Source organism: Mangifera indica, chromosome 3, assembly GCF_011075055.1.
Source record: "Mangifera indica cultivar Alphonso chromosome 3, CATAS_Mindica_2.1, whole genome shotgun sequence".
NCBI lineage: Eukaryota > Viridiplantae > Streptophyta > Magnoliopsida > Sapindales > Anacardiaceae > Mangifera > Mangifera indica.
The window spans coordinates 20,740,873-20,761,788 of NC_058139.1; the positions used below are offsets into that span (position 1 = coordinate 20,740,873).

At 32.1% G+C, this 20,916-nt stretch overlaps 2 protein-coding genes across 5 annotated transcripts in view; both read left to right on the forward strand.

The window, feature by feature from the left end:
• LOC123210263 (protein WVD2-like 3) overlaps positions 1–15,078 on the forward strand; it is a 42,855-nt gene extending 27,777 nt beyond the window's left edge. Inside the window, exon 5 of the mRNA XM_044628521.1 lies at positions 14,940–15,078. The gene's annotated coding sequence lies outside the window, so the exon portion shown is untranslated. The remainder of the gene's footprint in view (positions 1–14,939) is intronic.
• LOC123210262 (protein WVD2-like 3) lies at positions 10,939–14,119 on the forward strand. Of its 4 annotated transcripts, XM_044628517.1 has the most exons (6): positions 10,939–11,062; positions 11,919–12,037; positions 13,268–13,350; positions 13,476–13,566; positions 13,657–13,728; positions 13,896–14,119. In XM_044628517.1, exons 3-6 carry the CDS (start codon positions 13,274–13,276, stop codon positions 14,019–14,021), a joined length of 366 nt encoding a protein of 121 aa, XP_044484452.1. In that variant the 5' UTR covers positions 10,939–11,062; positions 11,919–12,037; positions 13,268–13,273; the 3' UTR covers positions 14,022–14,119. The 4 variants fall into 4 exon arrangements, with proteins under 4 accessions (XP_044484452.1, XP_044484454.1, XP_044484451.1 ...); XM_044628516.1 differs by lacking the exon at positions 11,919–12,037 and having other exon boundaries at positions 10,946–11,062; XM_044628519.1 differs by lacking the exons at positions 11,919–12,037; positions 13,268–13,350 and having other exon boundaries at positions 10,942–11,062; positions 13,473–13,566.
• Positions 15,079–20,916: the final 5,838 nt, after the last annotated feature.

Here is a 20,916-nt window from a genome sequence, read left to right on the forward strand (position 1 = left end):
TACAAAACGACGTCATTTTGATAAATATATATTAAAACGACGTCATTTTAATAACAAACTAGATAAATGTTTGAGTTTGGCTCTTTTTAAACAAGCTGAACTCGGGTTCGAGTTTAGTTCCATGCAAATCGAGCCGAGCTCGAGCTTGGCTTGGCTCAAATCCAACCCTACTTTCAATCCTACATTTTATGAAACCTTTTAGAGGAATTGTGATGAAATATATAGCTAATAAAGAAAATAGGAAAAAAAGTTGATACCTTGGCAAGATTGTGGTAGAAAGCGAAGGGCTTATTTTGTTATCTTCATCATGGAGATTATCATTCTAGAATTCCTTAGAGCTGACAATTTTCAATAAAACCTATTAACCCGACATAACATGATATGAAAAAAATTGGATTAGGATTAAAATTTTTTGACACAAAATTTATTTCAAGTCAACCTAACACAACTCAGAAATTAAATCGAATAGCATTAGGGTCCTCAACAAAAGTAACCCGATACAACCCAAATCGATTCAAATATTTTAGAGAAATGTTACTTTAATAGAATTTGTTAAGGATAAACTATAAAAATGTTGAAAGACAATATCAACAACAATTGAAATCTTTACAGATTGCATATAGTTGTAATTACTCATATTATTTTTTTATTTTTATTTAAATATTTTATTTATTATTAAGTAGTCAAAATGTGATATGGTTAGTTAGATTGTTAATATGTTTTAAAAGTCTTAGTATGTAATTTTTAGACCATTTGTAAACAAGATAAAATGTTATATTGTACGTTTTATTAATAATAGGTTAGGGTAATTCAATGAAGAAATTAAAATAGTAAAAACACCTTAGAAAGTGAAAATAGTAGATAATTTTAGGTCAATTTGGATCGAATTGGATCAACTCAAATATTTAAGAGTTGGGTTAGGATTAAAAAATTTTGACATGATTCTAATTCAGATAGGGCTAAAATTGAAGGTCTTTAACAAGAAACCCGAATTGGTACAATATGAACACGATCCGATGACATGAACTATCAGTTCTATAATTCCTTTAAGTTTTGAGCTAAGATATAATCATATTATGCTATTTTTACCTAATGTTACTCATAATGCCACCAAGATGTCAAAGGAATGGAGTGAAGATATAGTTTGTCACTCATTTTATGATACCTCTAGGCAAATTCCACAACGACAAAGCATGAGAGAGATATTATGCCTATCTATGCATCCCACATTGCTTGAGGATGAGAAGATTTAACTAGTTAATACCTTGTGAGCTTTCTAAACTGTCAAGACATATTTTGGATTGCAAAACCTAGAAGCAAAACCATAGTAGACTATGTGTCCAAACTTAACAATATCTTGATAGTGGCAAGGCTATTGGACCAAAGATGTTACAATGGTATCAGAGTGGCTCTATGTGTCTTCTTCAGCAATGGTAGGGCAAATCTTAGCTAAGATGTTGAGTCCCGTAAGGAGGGTGTATGTGATACCCTTAGGAAAATCTCAAATCAGCAAAACATGATAGAGATGTTGATCTATTCCATCCCACATTATTTAGGAATGAGAAAATTTGACCGGTTAAATGATCTGTGAACTTCTTAAGCCTTCAAGATATGTTTTGGCTTGTAAAACTTAGAAGGAAAGCCATGATAGACTAAGTGGACGATATCTTGACAGTGGTCGGCTATTAGACCAAGGATATTACACATTTTTCCTTTGTTATCTTTTTATTTATAGGAAGTGTTTTTGGTTAAAGATTATAGTGTTATTATTTTTGTTGGGAATATTCAATGTTGCTTTATTTTACCATAAGTATTAGGAATGGAAAACAAAACTAATAGTCTCTTTGTCTCTCCTCCCTACCAAACAACATCGTTTTATCTCGTAATAGGTAAAATGATGTCATTTTGTAAATGACTCGCAAACTTTGAAACATGAATCTAAGTTACAAATTTGAATCACATATGCAAACTATAAATTTAAGTCGCATTAGAGCTATGAGTTCTAATAATGAATTCAAGTCAAACTCAATCTGAACATTCTATGACTTGAGTTCAGTTTGAATTAAAAGTTGATCCAATTCATCTAGCTCGAATTCAATCCAAAATCAAACTAAACAAATTTAAACCAAACTGTGTTGAGCCAATTGCCATGACCAAGTCCAAAAAGATAATTTTTATAGTGAATATTTGTATCACTTGGTCTTTGTTGGTGTGGTTGTAGGTTGTAAGGTAGAGCAATGATCTTGTTGGATATCTCAAAAATAGGCTTTTCAATCCATGAGACAGTGAAAGAAATGAACCCATTTGTGGGAAATGAGTAACTAGATTTTGTGACCAGTAAATTTGACCATTGAAAGTAGTTGAACCTTAGGTATACATATTGTCCTTGATTGTCTTCAACCCTAGTGACTAGCAGACATACCTTCTTTATCACTATTGCATTTACCACAAGCATACATCTAATTGTTTAAAAATGAGAGGAAATTTGTTTAACAAGAAAAGGGTGTGACCTAGCCTCTTACCTCCTCCATTGTCTCCTTTCAAAAATGCATCATCCTTGTGCCACTGCATGTTCATCTGGAATACAATATAAGATCAGAGAAACTTGGTAAGAAAATTTTAGAGTGGTTTTTCATTTCAGATAACTATTTATAACATCTATGGTTAAGTGGTCTAGTTCAATTTCAAGATATGTTGTTATGGGACTCAATGTTTATTGTATAGATTAAACAAAGTTTATCATGGCTTTTGAGTTTTACAACTCAAAAGATGTCTTGATAGCTCAAGGAATTCACAACAACAATCTTAGTAACGTGAGATGCACATCTAAACCCAACATTTTTATTATGTTTTACTGATGTGAAATTTCACTAAGGTATTGGACTATCATAGTAAACCACATTAATTACGTTAAGTCTCCAAGAGAATCACTACTACCATATAGTGTTTCAAGAAATTCAAATAAAATGACAAGCAAGATTATTTGTTAAAGGAAAAAATTGAAAACCTTTAAAATATCTTGAAACCCTATAATTTTCATTCTTGTGAATTCTTCAAGAAAAAGGGAAAATTCAAAACTAAACCAAAAATTTCAGAAGAGAAGCCTAAAAATGTAGAGGGAGATAAAGAAACATCAATTCTTCTAAATCCAAGGATAAAGAAACTAATAAACCTTTCAAGCTTATTTTCTTTTCCCTATAGTTTTCTCAGCAACCAAAGATACTAATCAAAGAACCAAGAACAGAAAATAAAAACTTAAGCCTGACATGAGAATGTAAAGTACACAAAAGAATTTACTTGGGTGTATTGGGCAAAGCAGTATATGAAAATAAGATATGTAGTAGCAGTGTCAAGATTGGTAAAGAAGTTATCAAGTTACTCCTCGTGGTTGACTGATAAAGACACTATAACCCTTCCTACTATGAGCAATAGTTTTGGCACCATCTCTACAGTAAAAAAACTCTATGCAACAATGGCATTAGTTTCTTAAAAAGCCGGAGAGGCTTTAGATTTATGTAAGAGAGTGTTGTGATAGGAGGCTGGTCTTATATAGTGGTGACAGTTATCTTTAGGGCCAAGAGTTTGTTAAAGAGCGCAAAAGCTATCGATAGAAGGCAGTTTAAAAGAATGATAAGGTTGCAGTTGTTTCTTAGAAAGCCTATGCACCTAATTCATTACCGTTCTGTTTCTATCTTTTAAATGTAAGATTTTATTCACATAATCAATCATTCAATCCTAATTCCACAAGATATAGACATAGGCTATAAAACATTAAATTGAAAACTTCAGAATTATAAAATGTCATACAATTTGAAATTTTGAATTTGTCACGTTGTTGAGATTACCTGCATCAAAGTGCTTAGTCTACTACTTTCGAAACTATACTAAATGGGTTTTAGAGAGGGTACCTAGCCAAAAGTCCAATAACCTTCAAGTCTCACACTAATTTGTCAACCCATATCATAACATAAGTTTATTATGCTTATTTTTATTAATCACTTAAACATGGTAATAAGCATGGCTAGGCTCATGGCACAATCCAAAGTCTCAGTCCATGTCTTCATGAACCCTTAACAAGTTGATAGGCCAATTTTTTTTTAATTTTTTATTATTTATAATTTTTTATTATTTTTAATGAATTGATTTATAGGTTTTATTCCAAAGCTCTTGGTACAACTTACAATTTTGCAAGTCATGTCATACATATTGTGTTAAAAGAAAGGGTGTAGACAGTCAACAATAGTATTTTCTCTGATAAACTATAAAAAATTCTCTATTATTTTTTCTCAGATTGTTTCTTTAGGATGCTGGGAAATAACGAGAAATGTTGTCAAGATTTACTTGGTGAGAAGCTTATGATCGGAGGCTGTCAATAATGAATGAACATGTGGAGGTGTAATACCCTGGCTAAATGTAAAAGGTAATTTGGTCATTTCTCTATTATTTGATACTACATTTTATTACTCAAATTTTGCTTTTAAATTGTTCATGTGCCCGTATTCAGAGATTGTGTATGCCTATCCAATTTTTTATATATATGTATATATAAGGTGTGTGAACAAGGAAATGTGTAAGATAAGGACTTGTGATGGATGGTTAGAGATATTAGGACCCTTGAGTTTCTTTGATCACCAAAAGTCGACAGCAGAATGGGGTGGTTGATGGCAGGCGAACCTACATATGAGAATTGCACGGCTATGCCATGGTTAAGTTACCACTCGTCATAGCCAAGAGCTAGGCTGGTAGCCTAAGCACGCTTGGGGTTTATCGAGGTGTTGGACATGCACCTGTAGAAGTATCGTCGATGAATAGCTCACATGGCAGCCATGTAATGTGCACACTAGACATGTATCGCATAAGCCAGACATGCTCCATGAATGTCGAATGTGTGAAAGCTCAAAGCCGATGTGTCGTTGTGCACTTACGAGAGATGAAATTCATGTGAAAAATTTATATTAGGTACTGTAGCATGTTAGCCATGCATGCTTTGGGCTAGTGTGCTATGTGCGTACCCCCACATGTTATGGTGCACTTGGAGCTATTAAAATACGCTTTAATAGACCATAATGCATCCATGCCAAGCTTTTTACATTCAAGTTGAATCTTAGGAAGGTAATGTTAGCACTATTCATAAATGTGGGGACAAATTTAGTGCCCATAAGAGTTTGTAAACGACCAAGCTAAAAAATGTAGTCTTAATTATGAGTCACATTAAGAGCTAGTTGATGAGACATTCTGATCTTAAGAATATGTGAGCCGATTGATGAGATGTCTCGATTTCGAATAAAAGGACATGGGAATTAATCTAATATGTGATGATGATGTAAGCGACACCTGAGACAAATGTTTAAATTTGATATATATAGATGTTAGAGGTATCTGATATAGATGCCCCATCCAATACGAAGGCAAAGAAGGCACCTAAGTTCGGTATCCAACCAAGTGCTTTAGGGATGAGTGGGGGCAGTAAGACTCTGTCAAGAATATTTGTGAGGAAAATCACATTTACTACAAATGTCTACTAAATATTACAAATCACATGTTTATTTTTGGGTTTTGCAGGTAGGGAAAACAGTGAGGCAGACAGGAAGACGGTTGGATTAACGCACTAAGTTCTGTATTCGGTTATCATTATTTTCTTTTATAAATTTATGGTTGCAATCAATGTTTTATAGGGTTAATACATAATGGATTAATATTATTATTGTAAGTATTGAATTTAATTTCAAAACATTTTCTGGGCACACATATTAATTTTCAATAAAGGTTTATTTTTCATTAAATTGTTGCTTTAATTTTATTTATTTTTGTATATATGCATCACATCAAGATAATTATCACTAGGGGTATGCTTCTTAAATAAGGTGTTACAGGAAATTTCTAATTTGGCAAAATTTTAGAGGCCATTATTTGTAAGAGGGAACAACCTTGTAACTTGGAAGGCAAATTGTTAAAAAGGCCATATTAAGAAGCCCAACTAACCCATTCGCTGGATCTGATATTTTGAGTTTGGTAACTAACAAGAAAATTAAGTTAATCTTTAGAGATAGAATATTAGTCTTTATTATTGATATTTATATTAATAATAAGCATTAATTTATGTATTAAAAAATGTTATATCACTATATAAAATAGTTGTTATTATTATTATTATTATTAGTACACATAAATTTATTAATTTATTATATGTTTAGAGTTAAAAGTGTAATATTGTAACACATCATTCATATGTACATTCCTGTAAAGGAAGATGTCACTAAATAGACTATTTTAGTATGCATAAATTTTTAAAACATAAATAAATGATATAGAACTTTGAATAAAACATTAATCATAAATCAAGTAAAAATTACAAAAATATCCTTCTGAAAACGTAATAGTTAGAAGTGTACAAAAGATGTTTACAACACAAAAACATTAACAACATCAACATGGTGTGTGTAGCCAAAGCATAAAGATAACTAAAATACATAAATTGATAAAATCTTGAAAAGACAAAAATGCCCTCAATTGCTCTATGTCGGTTGATCACTATTTACCCATAACCATCACAACCACTTATATCTACACACATGAAAGTAAGAGAGTGAGTGATGACACTCAGTAAGTTAAAGACTCTATTACAAACTTTTACTTGTTTCCTAAATTGCCCTTGTCTTGACCTATATTAACTTTGTCATCTAAAGTTTATCTCTATACTCTCATTAGGATGATATTGGGTCTTACATCTTACAACTATACTCATACTACTCTCAAGAACTTTTAGGCTATGCATCATAATTCTTAGATTAAACTAAGACCTTCTCGGCCACTAAAGAACCACTTCTTGAATTCTTAACTAGTGTGCCATATCATCTCTAGGGTCAACTTTGTTTCACTCGTTCACAAAGAAACCATTCCCCTAGACTTCTATCTGATGTGACATATTATTTATTAGTAAAAGCATCGTCATCTGGAAGCTATGTCTCATAATTGTATACTAGGTCGATTGAACTAGATTGAATACATGGATTTGACACATTGGCCATGTGAACACTCGTTAATCCACTACACCTGAACACATCTCATTTGGGTTCTACTAAAAACAAGTATCTTACTACGAGTACAATGTTTTACTATAGGCGGTGTAGGAAAAATGTACACATAGTGCCCTTTTGTAATGATCTTAACACATCTAACATGTATGTATCTCAAGCCTCATGTCATCTCTAGCTCAACTTAGCTTTCACCTTAACCATATCTCACGCCCTTCCAAAGTCTTATCTCTTTGGCACATTGGGTACTACTATATACTCAAGATTTCTATACTGCCTCTTAGAACAACCCATAAACCTTTAGCCTAGTTTCCATTATCTTTCTTTATTATGCCCTTTATACACGGACGTGTTATCTAAGATACATAGGCATGTATCTTCCTTGTACATTAGACACAGGCATGTTGCTTTATTGTGCCATATACATGGGCATGTTGCTTCTTAAACACGGGCATGTTAACCTAGTAAATTTTACATGACCTTTTTTCCTCATAACCTTTCCTTGTGTAAACCAAATCACTTATACACAAGGGGGTGTATGTCTTCTGACATGAGCATGTATTCTTTTTTCTATAATTAGCATAATTTTCAAACATAACTCATTTTGATCGCTTTACTTCTCAAGGGTATTTTAGTTATTTCACTCCATACATGGTCTTGAAAAAGTCATACACAAGTGAACCTAGTGTCCGGGTTAACTGCTCAATTATCAATGGTGTCCAATAGTTGTCGGATCATTGGAAAACTCAATCTGATATCTAGAATTCATGCACACGGGCATGTGTCCCATATCACACAATCTTGTGTCCAACCCAGAAAGTAAACTGAGGAACCTTAAATTTCACAATCTATATGATCCTTATATGTTTTCATGCACTACATAGATAATTCCATACTATACGATGAATTAAGGACAAGAATTATAGCTTACAAATCAACCATACAACTTATACATTCATGAGCAATCGCAAATCATTCCCTTACTCGTGTTACTCAATATCGCATCCATAGCTAATTGATCAAACAACATGCCACTCCTCTCCAACATATGTATATATTCATTCTCATCACAAGTTCATCAATGATACGCAAGATCCTTATCAAAGTCATGAGAATAGCACTGCATTATTAAAAAGATTTCAATTGTAATGATAAATTTCTTTTTTTTAAAATCAACATGTCCAAAAACCCTAAATTGAAACTATCCAATAATAAATATACATATATATATATCCTTATAATGGAAAAAATATCTATTTGTTCCCTTAAATGGTAAATATCATAAAACACCTAAGTGAAAAATATCAAACAAAACCCTTTAATGGCAAATAGTGGAAAGGCCCCTTATGAAAATCATCAACTAACTGCTAACCCTAAACTCGCAATTTCAAAGAGGTAGGAACTATTTCAAAACCCACATTTCCCCCTTCTCCATGATCCCACAATCCTCTCAAGTTCTAAAAAGTGGCGTTTTGCCCCCTACTCGTGATCCCATGAGTCCAACAAGTTTCAAAATTGACTCTTTGCTCCTTACCTCGTGAGAGCCTACTAGGCTAACACTATTTGAAAACTTGCAAAACTTAAACCAAAATTTGAGATTTTCTAATTAAAGAATTTGAACTTTCAAAATCTTAAAAGAGATCAAATTTTCAAGAATTTTTCAATTGAAAATATCGAACAAACACAATTAAGAGTATTTATTTCATTTTATTTGAAAAGAAATATTATTAATTTGATACTTTTTATAAAAACCAATAAAAGTTTAATATTTTTAACGGAGTTTTGAAAGTTTGAACGGTAAAACTTAAATATTCAAATTGTCTTATAAAAAAATTAAACAGAATTTATTTAATAGGCCAAAAGACTTATTTCCACCCAAGGTTTAGTTTAGTTTATTCCTAAACTCTCACTCTTTTAAATTTCGAAAACCTAAAGACCTACTAGTCATCAACTTCTTTTAGAACTTATTGTTAGCTACAAGGTAAAAATGTCATTTAACTAATAATATTAAAAAATTAAAATTTTATCTCATTTTCTCCTGTTAATTTGAAAATCTAACAATTTCTTCTACCCAAAAGTTTGAAAAGTTATCTTCGGCCCCTAGTGTTTCATTTTTTCCCTTCCTTCTCTAACGACCATTCTCTAGCCGACCTCTCATTTGTTGATGCTCCCTCTCACCTCTTGAATGAAGACACAACTGCAAAGCAACCATGATCGTGATGAATCAAAGTGGCTTCGCCAAAGATCCGTCATGCTTCATCCAAAACATCTCCCCGTCGCCTAAAGAAGCAAACGAAGATGAATTGTCTTCGACCACCTAAAGAGACGAAGACAAATCATCTTTGTCTCTTCATCAAATGAAGATGATTTGTCTTCAACTACTGACAGACTCTCTTGAGTGAGAGAAGAAGATGGGTGGGAAGGGTTGGTTGTCGATTGGAACAAAGAAGATGGTCGAAGAAAGAGAAAAATACCATAAGGGAAAAATGTAACTTTTCAAACTTTGGGTGGGGGAAATTGTTTGTTTTTCAAATAGAAAGGGGTGGGGGGGGGGGGATGAGATAAAATTTTAGTTTTTTAAATATATTTGTTTAATGACGAGTGAGTATTTGAGTTTTTAAAATTTAATGGATAAGAGGTTGAGAATAGACCAAAACTTGAGTGGGAATAAGTCTTTTTGGCCTTTTAAAAAAAAAAAAAGCAATAATCCTAAAAATCATCCCTTCATCTACCAAATCTATCTACGACTTAACATAGTTAACACCAACGAGAAACAAGGATAGAACAATTTTATGAAGGCCAAATGACTATTTCCCACCCAAGGTTTGATGCAAACCTAACTTTTCACCTACTAACCATCGAAATTCTAATACTCACTCGTTTGTTAATTTTGGTCATTATTGTCAAGGATGAAATTGTTATTTATAGAATTTATCTAGAAAATATTAAAATTATCTCCTTTTCTCCCTTAGTTTTGAAAACTAACAATTCTAATTTAGTATTAATTTAGTTTACAAAATTATTTTTGCCTCCCCCCCCCCCCCCCCCATTTTTAAGGTTACATATTTATAATTTTGAAACCTTCACTTACCCCCCATATTTTTTACTCTTACACCGCCACCCCATTCTTTGAAACTTTCACTTTCCCTTCTCTTTTCTGGTTGCCCCTCACTTTCTGGCATCGTTGTTCATTCTGTTGGTGCACCTTAAACTCTCGATTTAATGGACATATAGCGAAGGCCGAATACAAAGCCGAAGTTGACTGAATCGATGTGAAATAAGCTTAGGGTTTCAACTTTGTCGGCAAATTCGTATCATCATTGACCTCTCCTTCGGTGGTTGACGACAACACAACATCTCCTTCCTTTGATTTGTCGAAATTGAAGGGAGATAAAGTGTCGATGGTTAATGATGAAGCCGAATCAAAGCTTTTGTGGCCGAAATCGAGTAAGATTTCTCACTTAATTTTTACCAAAATTTTGTGTCAAGCAAGATATAAATGGGAAGAAGTTGAAGGGGAAGTCACATTTACTCGGTCTTAGTTTCTAGAGACAGAGGGAGAAAGACATTGCTGGTGATTTGGATGTCGAAGTTAAAGAGGGGGTGAAATTGAAATTTTTGAAAAGGCTAGGGATGGCTCTATATAGAAAAAATATGAGAGTCTAAATAAAACCTAGACTTGGGGAAGAAGGAGGTTAGTTTTTAAACTTGAAAAAAATAGGGGGAGAATTATTAGGTTTCAAAACTAAGGTAAGAAAAATAAGATTATTTTTTTATTTCTTGAATAAAAAACTAAATAACAATTTTACGCCTGATAATAACAATCAAAATTAATAAACAGTAGATATTTGAATTTTCAAAAGTTACTATGTATAAGTTTGGATTAGCACCAAACCATGGGTGGGACTAAGTCTTTTGGCCTTGTATAAAAGGAACTACGGTTTGTAAGAGAGACAACCGACTCACACAGCTCCATTTTCCGTTTTCCATATTCCACTTCTGCTCTCTTTACAGATCTGATCAAGAACGTGAGTGATTTACCTTGTTTGAAATTCTTTATCTCTCTTTTCTAATTCTTTATCTGTTTATCATCACCATGCATGCAATGTAGCTTCAATGATTCCTTCATTCCGTTGCCAACCGATCTGTTAATGTTGTCTGTTTGCTTCTGGGATTTGTTTTTTTGGTGTGTCTTATCACCGCAAGCATTTTTTCTTCATGGGAAAAAATTTTAAAATTTGATATTTTTTAGCTTTGTTGAGTTCAAGTTTCAAGATTGATATCATACTCGTAGTGGGCAGAAATTTCATGTTTTTAAATTGTTTTCTGCAGTATTGTGAGTAAATATATTCTGGGTCAGAATGGGATTCAGTTTGGGTCATAGATTTAATGCTTTTTTAAAGTTGGATAATTCATCTGTATTTTGTGTGTCCACAGATAAATGACTGAGCTTTTAACATGGTACACGTTTGTTTATGAGTTCGATTCCTTATTGTGCAAATTTTATTATTAAATGTGACCAACTAAAGATTGGGTGGCTTGAATTTTGAATCAATTCTGTAGTTGATGATGTCTCTTTATTTTCAAATATATACTCTGGAATGTTTTCTTTCAATTTTGGTAACATTTCTCAATTTTGGTTGTGCCTTTCTTTTCTCTCTTTTTTTTTTTTTATTGAAAGTAAACTCATTTCTTCTTGTTTGACTAGGTCCCTACACAGTTAATTAATTGCTTTTTAGAGTATAATCTGGTTGTTGGTAGGAATTTTTTCATGATTATTAGTTTGAGCAGACTCATTTATCTAATTATTCTTCTTTTATTTGTCTTGACCATCCAGTTTTACGAAGGAAAATGATTCTGTTTGTCACTGTTTTTTTCTTGTAGGATCAATCAACTGTATTTTGAGCTTGTCAAAGACTTTGTTGTTCATTTTTTCTTAATATTTTTCCTTTTTCACATTGTCTTTTTGCTTGGTCAAGCTTGAATATCTTTTATTACTGCAGGTAATCTACTTTTACCTTAAGTAAAATCATTATATATTTTTAGTTGCCACTAAAATGAGTTTTATTCAGTGATTACCTTTGTATTTTTAATGAAGTGTTCTTCTGGAAATGAGACCATTTGGTAGATAGCTGCAAAGGGCCAGGATGAAATGAATTTTTGCAAACTGGAAATTTATTTGCTATTAGGGATTGACAACAGATACCAAAAATAATTCTTTTTGCCTGATTAAATATGATAATTTTGATTACTCTTATTTTGAATTAGAAGTCAATTTCCAAATGTTTCTGTCATATTTTCTACCTTATCATTAAAACCAATTCCTTGAGCACCCCAAAGGCTTAAGTCTTTCACTTTGGAAACATGTTCTCTCCACAATATTATTCAAGGAAATTTATTGTTCTCCCATGGTTTATAAGGTCAATATCAGAATTAATGAATAATAACATCTTAACCTTAAGCATTTTACGTCCAACAACATCCATACTTAATGTGCATGTGTAGTGGTGGTTCTAAAATCAATGTTGTGAATTCCTCATTCTTGTTCAACTAAAGTATGGTGCTGCTCTAGCTAAAGTTTCAAGGCCTATGTATGGAACGGCTCGGTTAAACCTGTAAGATAATAGACTTTGTCATGAAGGCTTTCTCTAGTCTTGCATCAACTAAATTGTTTGTTTCCCTTTTGTTTTATCACCCTAGTTGCACTTTGTGTCTCTATTGATTGTCCTTGTAAACTATAAAGTGGCTTCTATATATTGTTATTGTTTTTTTTCTCTTTTTGGTTTTTGTTTTGACAGTAGATAACCTAAAATATATAACATAGTGAATATAGAAGGATTGTGTCAAACACTATTGAGCTTAAGGACTAGTGACATTATGATTACTTCTTATATGAGTATGCTTAGGTATTCTTTTTCCTCATTGCCTTGAAAATTGAGGTTTTATTGTGTCAACATGATATTGGACCATCTAATGTGACATTAATTTAAGAGATGATTACCATAAATTTAGTGCAGAGATCATTTGTGACTGCTGGTAATATTAAAACCTTACTAACATATCAAAAAAAATCTCATGGCAGGCCATGAGCAACTTGCATTTGCTGTCTAATTGTAAATTTTTCATTTGGTTAAAAGTTTTACAAAGTTTTATTTGAAAATCATAGAGTTGACAAATTCAGGATGATGTAATTGTTTATAGCTGACCTATTAGCTTCATTGTTTTGGGTCCAGCCACCTATGGTGCTGAGGATGCCATTGCAACCCCAGAACGAGAAGCACCCTGATGAGGAAGATTCTTGTTCTGTAGCTTACTCATATCCTTTGACCCTCAGGAATCATTGTTTGATATCTTATTCTTCTATACCTTCTTGTTCTTTCTGTCGCCTCAGCACTCTCTTTCTTTTCAAAATTCATGTTATCTTTTCACTATGCATAGAACTGCAGCATCTTCAAGGACTATTAAGTCCAGGATGACTGTTTCGGCAGCTCCTCCATTTAGATGTACAGAATATGCAGAGAAACAGAAGGAGGTACTGCCTTTATATATATATATATTCAACATGAATCTTGTAGTTTGATTTTTCATATATAATGTATCTATTATGTTGCATTTTTTTTAGTTTTATTCAAGATTAGAGGAGAAACATAAAGCAATGGAAGCTGAGAAAAGCCAGAGTGAAGCAAGGACCCAGGTATGGCTCTCATGCAAATTGGGATGGTTAGAAATCTCTCTTTCTAATGATTTTTAGTGGAAATTAATTATCATGCAATTCTTTACTTTGTATTCCCACTTTCAGTTATGTTGGCCTTTTTGAGTTGGATGATTCTGACCCATCTTGTTACTTTGACCTTCTTCCAGATCTTAATATTTGAAGGAAGAGATAGAGGTGGCGGTCAAGCCATTCAGAAAGAGTTTATCTTTTATGGGGAACCCAATGCCAAGTTTCGACCTATTTTTTTGAAACTTACTTCTACAGTTATGTGATTAGTAACTTTTTGAGATAGCTCAAGTAAAGTGTGAGTAGTAGAATGTCTTGATTTTGGATAGGGGTTTGAAAAAGAGTGGTTGAATTTCTATGATAACCTCTTCGTCTATTTTAGAAAAATGCTTATTTAATTAAATGAAGGGATCATGTTACAACATAACTAGTTATCATAAAAACAAATCTGTTTGGCTTTTGCCTCACAATTCTCAACTTAAAGTCCTCATCAAAATTAGCAAAAGCAGTTGATCCTAAGGGTGAAATTGATTTGCAGGTATATGTGTATGCATGTTTTTTTTCCCCCCCTCATTTGGCAGGGAGTAGAGATAAAGAGATTAAGAAGTTTTGTTTTTCTATTCCTGGTACCAGTTGTAAAATGAAGCGATATTGTATATGTCCAACATGAACAACACCGTAATTTTTAACTAAACAAACTTCCTAAAAATAAAAAGATAATAAAGGAAAAATAAGTGACCAATTGTATCCTCGCTGCATTTCTATGACATTTTGGTGATATTAAGAGGAATGCTAAGTGAAAAAGGTGTGACATGATTATATCTTAGCCCAAAACTTGAAGAAAATCCAGAAAGAGAATCACTACAGTGAATATTTGTATACCTAGGCCTTTGTTGGTGCAGCTGTAGGCAGTAAACTGGAGCTGTTACCCTGTTGGGTTTTTCAAAAATAGGCTTTTGAACCTAGGAGACAGTGAAGATGAAAATATTAGTAGGAAATGTGTAACTGGAATTTGTGACAAGTAAATTTAACCGATGAAAGCAGTTGAACCTTAGGCCACTGGATGAATTGGCCTTGATTGTCCTCAAGCTTGGAGGCTATCAAATATATTTTCTTTGTCCCTGTTGCATTCACCAAACATATGTATCTGGTTGTTTAAAAATGGTAGGAAATTTGTTTTACAGGAAAAGGCTGTGGCCTGGCCTCTTACCTCCTCCATTGTTGCCTTTTAGAAGGGCATCATCGTTGTGCCACTGCATTTTCATCTGCAATACAACATAAGGTCAGAGAAACTTGGTTAGGAAAATTTCAGAGTGGTTTTTCATTTTGGACAACCCAAAAGACGATTTGATATCTTAAAGAACTCATAACAATTTCAGTAATGTCAGATGCACCTCTAAACTCAACATTTTTATTATATTTTATCGATATGAGATTTATCTAGTATATTGAAACATCATAGTAAAGCACATGAATTACAATAAGTCTCCAAGAAGTCCCTACTACCATACAGTGTTTCAAGAAATTCAAATAAAACACCTAGCAAGATTGTTTGTAAATAAAGAAATCTGAAAACTAAAAAATGCCTTGAAGCTCCATCATTTTCATTCATGTGAATTCTTTAAGAAAAAGGGAAAAAATCACAACCGAACAAAGAATTTCAGAAGGGAAGGCTGAAAATGTAGAGGGAGATAAGAAAGCTTCAATTCTTCTAAATACAAGGATTCTTATTATATTTCCCCTCTAGTTTTCTTGGCAACCGAACATACCGAGCCAAGAACAAAAAATAAAAACTTAAGCCTATTACACAAGATTGTAACGAAACCAATACACAAAAAGGCAATTCCAACTATTCCACAAGAAATGAACATGTGAATCAATAAACTTCTGTGGTTATTTTCTTTCACAAAATTTCTCATCTAAGTAACCATAATTGATCCAAGAAAGTGATATTTACTTGGGTATGTTGGCCGAAGCGGTATGTGCAGATAAAGACATGCGGTAGCCTTGTTAAGATTATCAAGTTACCCCTCCTTGTAAATTGATGAAGACACAGTAACGCTTCTACTATGAGCAATAGTTCTGGTGCCATCTCTCAAGTGAAAAACTCTATGCAACAATGACGCTTCTTGGAATGTTGAAGAGGCTTGAGATTTTTGTGAGGGAGTCTGTTGTGATGGGTGGCCGGTCTTATATAGAGGTGATAGTTATCTTTAGGGCCTAGAGTTTGTTAAGAGCATTCGGTTAAAGGTAGTTTTAAAGAATCATGAGATTGCGTCTGTTTCCTAAGCAGCCTAGGCACCCAATTCATTACCACTCTATTTGAATATTTTAAATGTAAGATCTTATTTACATAAGCAAACATTAAATCATTCAATTCTAATTCCACTGGATATATACGTAGACTATACAACATTGAATTAAAAACTTTACGATTATAAAAATACTACTTGAAAGATCATACAATCTGAAAATTTGAATTTGTGACGTCGTTGAGATTACTTGCATTGGTATGACTAATCTTTTGCTCCTGAAATCTCTCTGAAAGATAACTTTCAATTAGTAAAGTTATACTGTATGGGTTTAAGTAAGAGTATCTAATTTATATATAATAAGTTAATAGATTTAATCAAAGGGATCAAAATCCTTAAATCCTACACTAATATTGTCAACTTATTTTTATTAATTACTTAAATCCTTAAATCCCACACTAATAATGACATAAGTATACTAAACTTGTCTTTATTAGTTACTAAAATCTATCTGTAAACTATCATTAAAGTATTTAATTATTTGATTTTATTAAATTAAAACTATAATTAATGTTTGTCTACCTAGGAAATTTTCCGTTCATCATTTTAATGAAGAATCTTATTGGCCATCTATGAAGAGAAGCACACTAAGACCCTTAACTTTGTGTGAGGGTAAAGTTCTTTTCTCTTGTCATTAATAGATGACTGAAGATCACAACAATCACCACATTCGTCTTCTTTTTAACATTAAGAAGAAACACATATGGGTTTAGCTTCAGAACTTGCATATTAAGAGGCAATTTAATCAGTGATATTTGCAGAGGAGAGAGAGAATGGAAACTAGAAGCAAGAATTCATATCTCTTTGCAGTGAACGAAAATTACAAATCTACCACGAGTACCCTTGCAAATAAAAGTGGCAACACTACAATAGAAAACAAATAGAGAAGCTACGCTTCACAAGAACTGCTACACTAAAATGTTCAATCAAATCATCATGTTAGCAGATTCTGTAATAGCAACATAAACACTAATGGTTATATATGCATCTCTATTACAACTTGTATAACCTAGAAAAAGAAATTTATGCGGAAGACTAGACACCGTGGTGGATTGTGTCCGGCCAAATTCTACAAAGAGAAACAGTCAAAGAAAAAATAATAGAGTTCTTAACAGTTTAAAAGAGATTTGATTGAAATATTGTTGAGATTTACTTGGTGAGAAGGTAATGATCCAAGTCGCTTTTAGATAGAGGCGACACTGCCAACGATGAACGAATACTTGGAGGTTTCTAATATGGGATAATTTTGTAGGCCATTATTTTTAAGCGGCAACAGCCTTGCAAGTTGGTGTCAATGGATAAGTAATTAACGGGAATTTAAAAAGAAGGCCTATATTAAGGGGCACCAATCCATTCCTTAAATAACAGTATTATTTACATAAATAATAAATATAAATTTGTATATAAATATGGACATATTATTACATAATTAAGTATTATGTTATTTTTAATTCAAAATCACTCAATCACATAGTAATATATTACTGTTTGTGCATAAATTTGTTTTCATTGTTTGAGCATATAATTTTATTATTAGCTAAAATTGATACTTTAGAGTTTGGTAACTAACAAGGATATTAAACCTCAAAAAAAAAAAAAAAACAATGATTTTTCATTAATCTTTAGAGATAGAATATTAGTAAATATTATCAATACCTGTATTATCTCTAAGTATTAATTTATGTACACATAGGCACGTGTCATGCCGCTGAACTATACAAATCATCCGATTTTATCCTGATTTAGATCTTATCTCAAAATTCAAATTCTACCAATGATGTATGACTATGTGTGCCCCTACACACAATTATGTCTTTATCTGGAAAACATTTATTAACTCAATTCAAACAAGAAAAAGACTAGAATGCCTTTAAGCTTACTTATGGATGTTACAGTCCTCCTCCTTTTATATGAATTTTGTCTCTAAAATTCACTCAAAAAGTTATGAGAACTGTTGCCACATGTCTTGCTCAGCCTGCCATATGGCCTCTTTAATTCAGTGATTCCTACAAATAACTTTAATTAAGGGGATCTACCTACATCTGAGCTCCTTGACTCACTGGTCAAGAATTTGAGCTAAGCAGTCCTCATACGCCAAATTATCCTTGAACTTGATATCCTCAACTCTGAGTACATAGGTCAGATCATTGATATATTTGTATAACAACAATACATGAAACATGTCATCAATGGGATCCATGCTCATTGACAACGCAAGCCAGTAGACAACCTTACACGCTCCAACACCTCGAATTGTCTTACAAACCTTGGTGTTAACTTGACTTTCTTATCGAATCTCATAACATGCTTGTAAGGGGCTACTTTAACAAATACTTTATCACCTACCTCATACTTAATATCACATGCTTATAGGTTTGAATAACGTTTTTGACGGTCTTGAGCAAGCCTCATCCTTTCTCTTATCAATCTTACGTGCTCTATCATCCTTTGAATCATCTCTAGTTCTAATGACTAAGTCGAGACATCTCTCTCTCCTATATCATCCCAATGTAATGGTGATTTATATTTTTTGCCATATAAAGCCTCATATGGAGCCATCTTGATGGTTGCTTGATAACTATTATTGTACGCAAACTCTATGTAACATCTCTCTCCAGATATATATCCTTACCTGAAATATAACCTAAAGAGACATGTATGACCTATGACCGAACTGCTAAATTTAAAATCTTATCATTTAATACATGATCATGCAAACTCAAACATGCAAAAAGGTATAAATATTGACATATTCTAATGTAATTGAATATTATTATATTTTTAATTCAAAATCATTCAATTACATAGTGATATATTATTATTTGTGCACAAATTTATTTTCATTGTTTTAGCATGTAATTTTATTGTTTTCTAAAACTAATATTTTAGGGTTTGGTAACTAACAAGGATATTAAACATTACCAAAAAAAAAAAAAAAACTAAAATGCATTTTAGGTTAAGCTTTAGAGATAGAATATTAGTAAATATTATCAATATCCGTATTATCTCCCAATATTAATTTATGTAATAATAATAATGTATTATTATATGATTTTTTTGGGTAAATTGTATCATTATATAATTGAATGATTTAGAGTTAGAAATAAATAAAAATCCGTTCACACACAAAATGATATTTGTTATTAGTGTAAATAATTTTAATCATTTATTACCTGTATTGAATTAAAATTATAACTATAACATGGGTTTGTTTTATCTTTTGTGCATTGTCTAGACACTTTTTAACACATATTGAGTTAGTTTATATCTTAGGTTTAGGGCACAATTTAATTCGAGTTAAGATCAAATAAACCAAATTTGAATTGTTATTGTTTTTATAAATAGATCGAATTCAAACTAATTCACATAATCGAGTTTGAATTGACTTAGAGTTAAATCTAAAGTTAAATTATTTTTAAACTCAATTCAAACATCAAATTGATTTTAAATTGAATCTTATTCGAACTTGGTTTGGATAGTTAGGTTTAAACTTAGTTGAAATACTTTTTTAAAGATTATCATAAATTTTTTTATGAAGTCACATCATAATTTCAAAAATAAACGAAAAACCTAGACCCAAATTTTTTTTTCGGTATTATTATGAAATATAAATATGGTTCAACTCAATTACACTACTTAGTAGAATTATTTCTTAATCCAAATTGGAATTCGACTAAACCAAAGTTTGAGATAGACAATTATTTATTTATCTATTTTTATATTTTTGTATATATTTCAGATAAAGAAAAACATAAAAGATAACAAAAAAAATGTTAACATTATCCCTAGTATAATTGAAGTTGGGTTAGGGCAAGTTACCTGTCTTCCCACCCAACGTATCATGGGCATTATTTAATGGTTAATTAAGACAATACACCAATCACCTTGTTTCATACATTAATATATGAGTAGTGTTATGTGTATAAATAGTGTACTTAATTTTATGCATAAATAATAGCATGTTACTATATAAGTAAATAGTTTTAAAGGTCAAAGGACTATTTCCCACCCAAGTTTTAATATAAAGACAAATACACACTTGCAAGGTTTCAAAAATTAAATACCTATTCATAGATCAACTGTTGTTAAAAATTGCATATTAGAGACAAGGGTAAAATCATCATTTTATCAATAACATTAAAATGCATAGTTTTATCTCATTTTTTTCTTTCGGTATTGAAAACTCGCATTTCAACCCTAGCCACAACTTTGAAAAATAATTTCGACCCCAAAAAAAAAATCCCTAGGGTTTTCTCTTTCTCCAACTATGGCGACAGTGATTACTACCATTGCCGGAGAAGAGAGAAAACCATAGAGATTTGGGGGAAATATATAATTTTGTCTCATTTTTCCTTTTGAGTTTTGAAAACTCACATTTCAACCCTTGCCCCCTCCCCGCCCCACCACCCCACCCCATAAAATCCCTAAGGTTTTCTCCCTCTCCAGCTATGACAACGATGGCTACCACTATTGCCAGAGAAGGGAGAAAAACCTTAAGGATTTATGGTGAAAAAGTTACAATTTTACCTTTAGCTCCAACATAAAATTTTAACAATAATTGGTCCATGGGTGGGTTTTTGAAACCCCGCGGCTGTGTATTTGTCTTTGCATTGAAACTTAGGTGGGAAATAGTCTTTTGACCAATTTTAAATTAGAGATAAAATAATACCAAACTATATGGTGATATAATATTGTTTATACATAAAGTTGTACATATTATTTGTATTTGTTTATGTACATAGTTTTATTGCTAATATATTTGTATACATTTCAATAATGATTGGCACGAGAGATAGAAATATTCCTCTACACGTGTTAGGTTGCTACTTTCGATACCAAACATATTGTT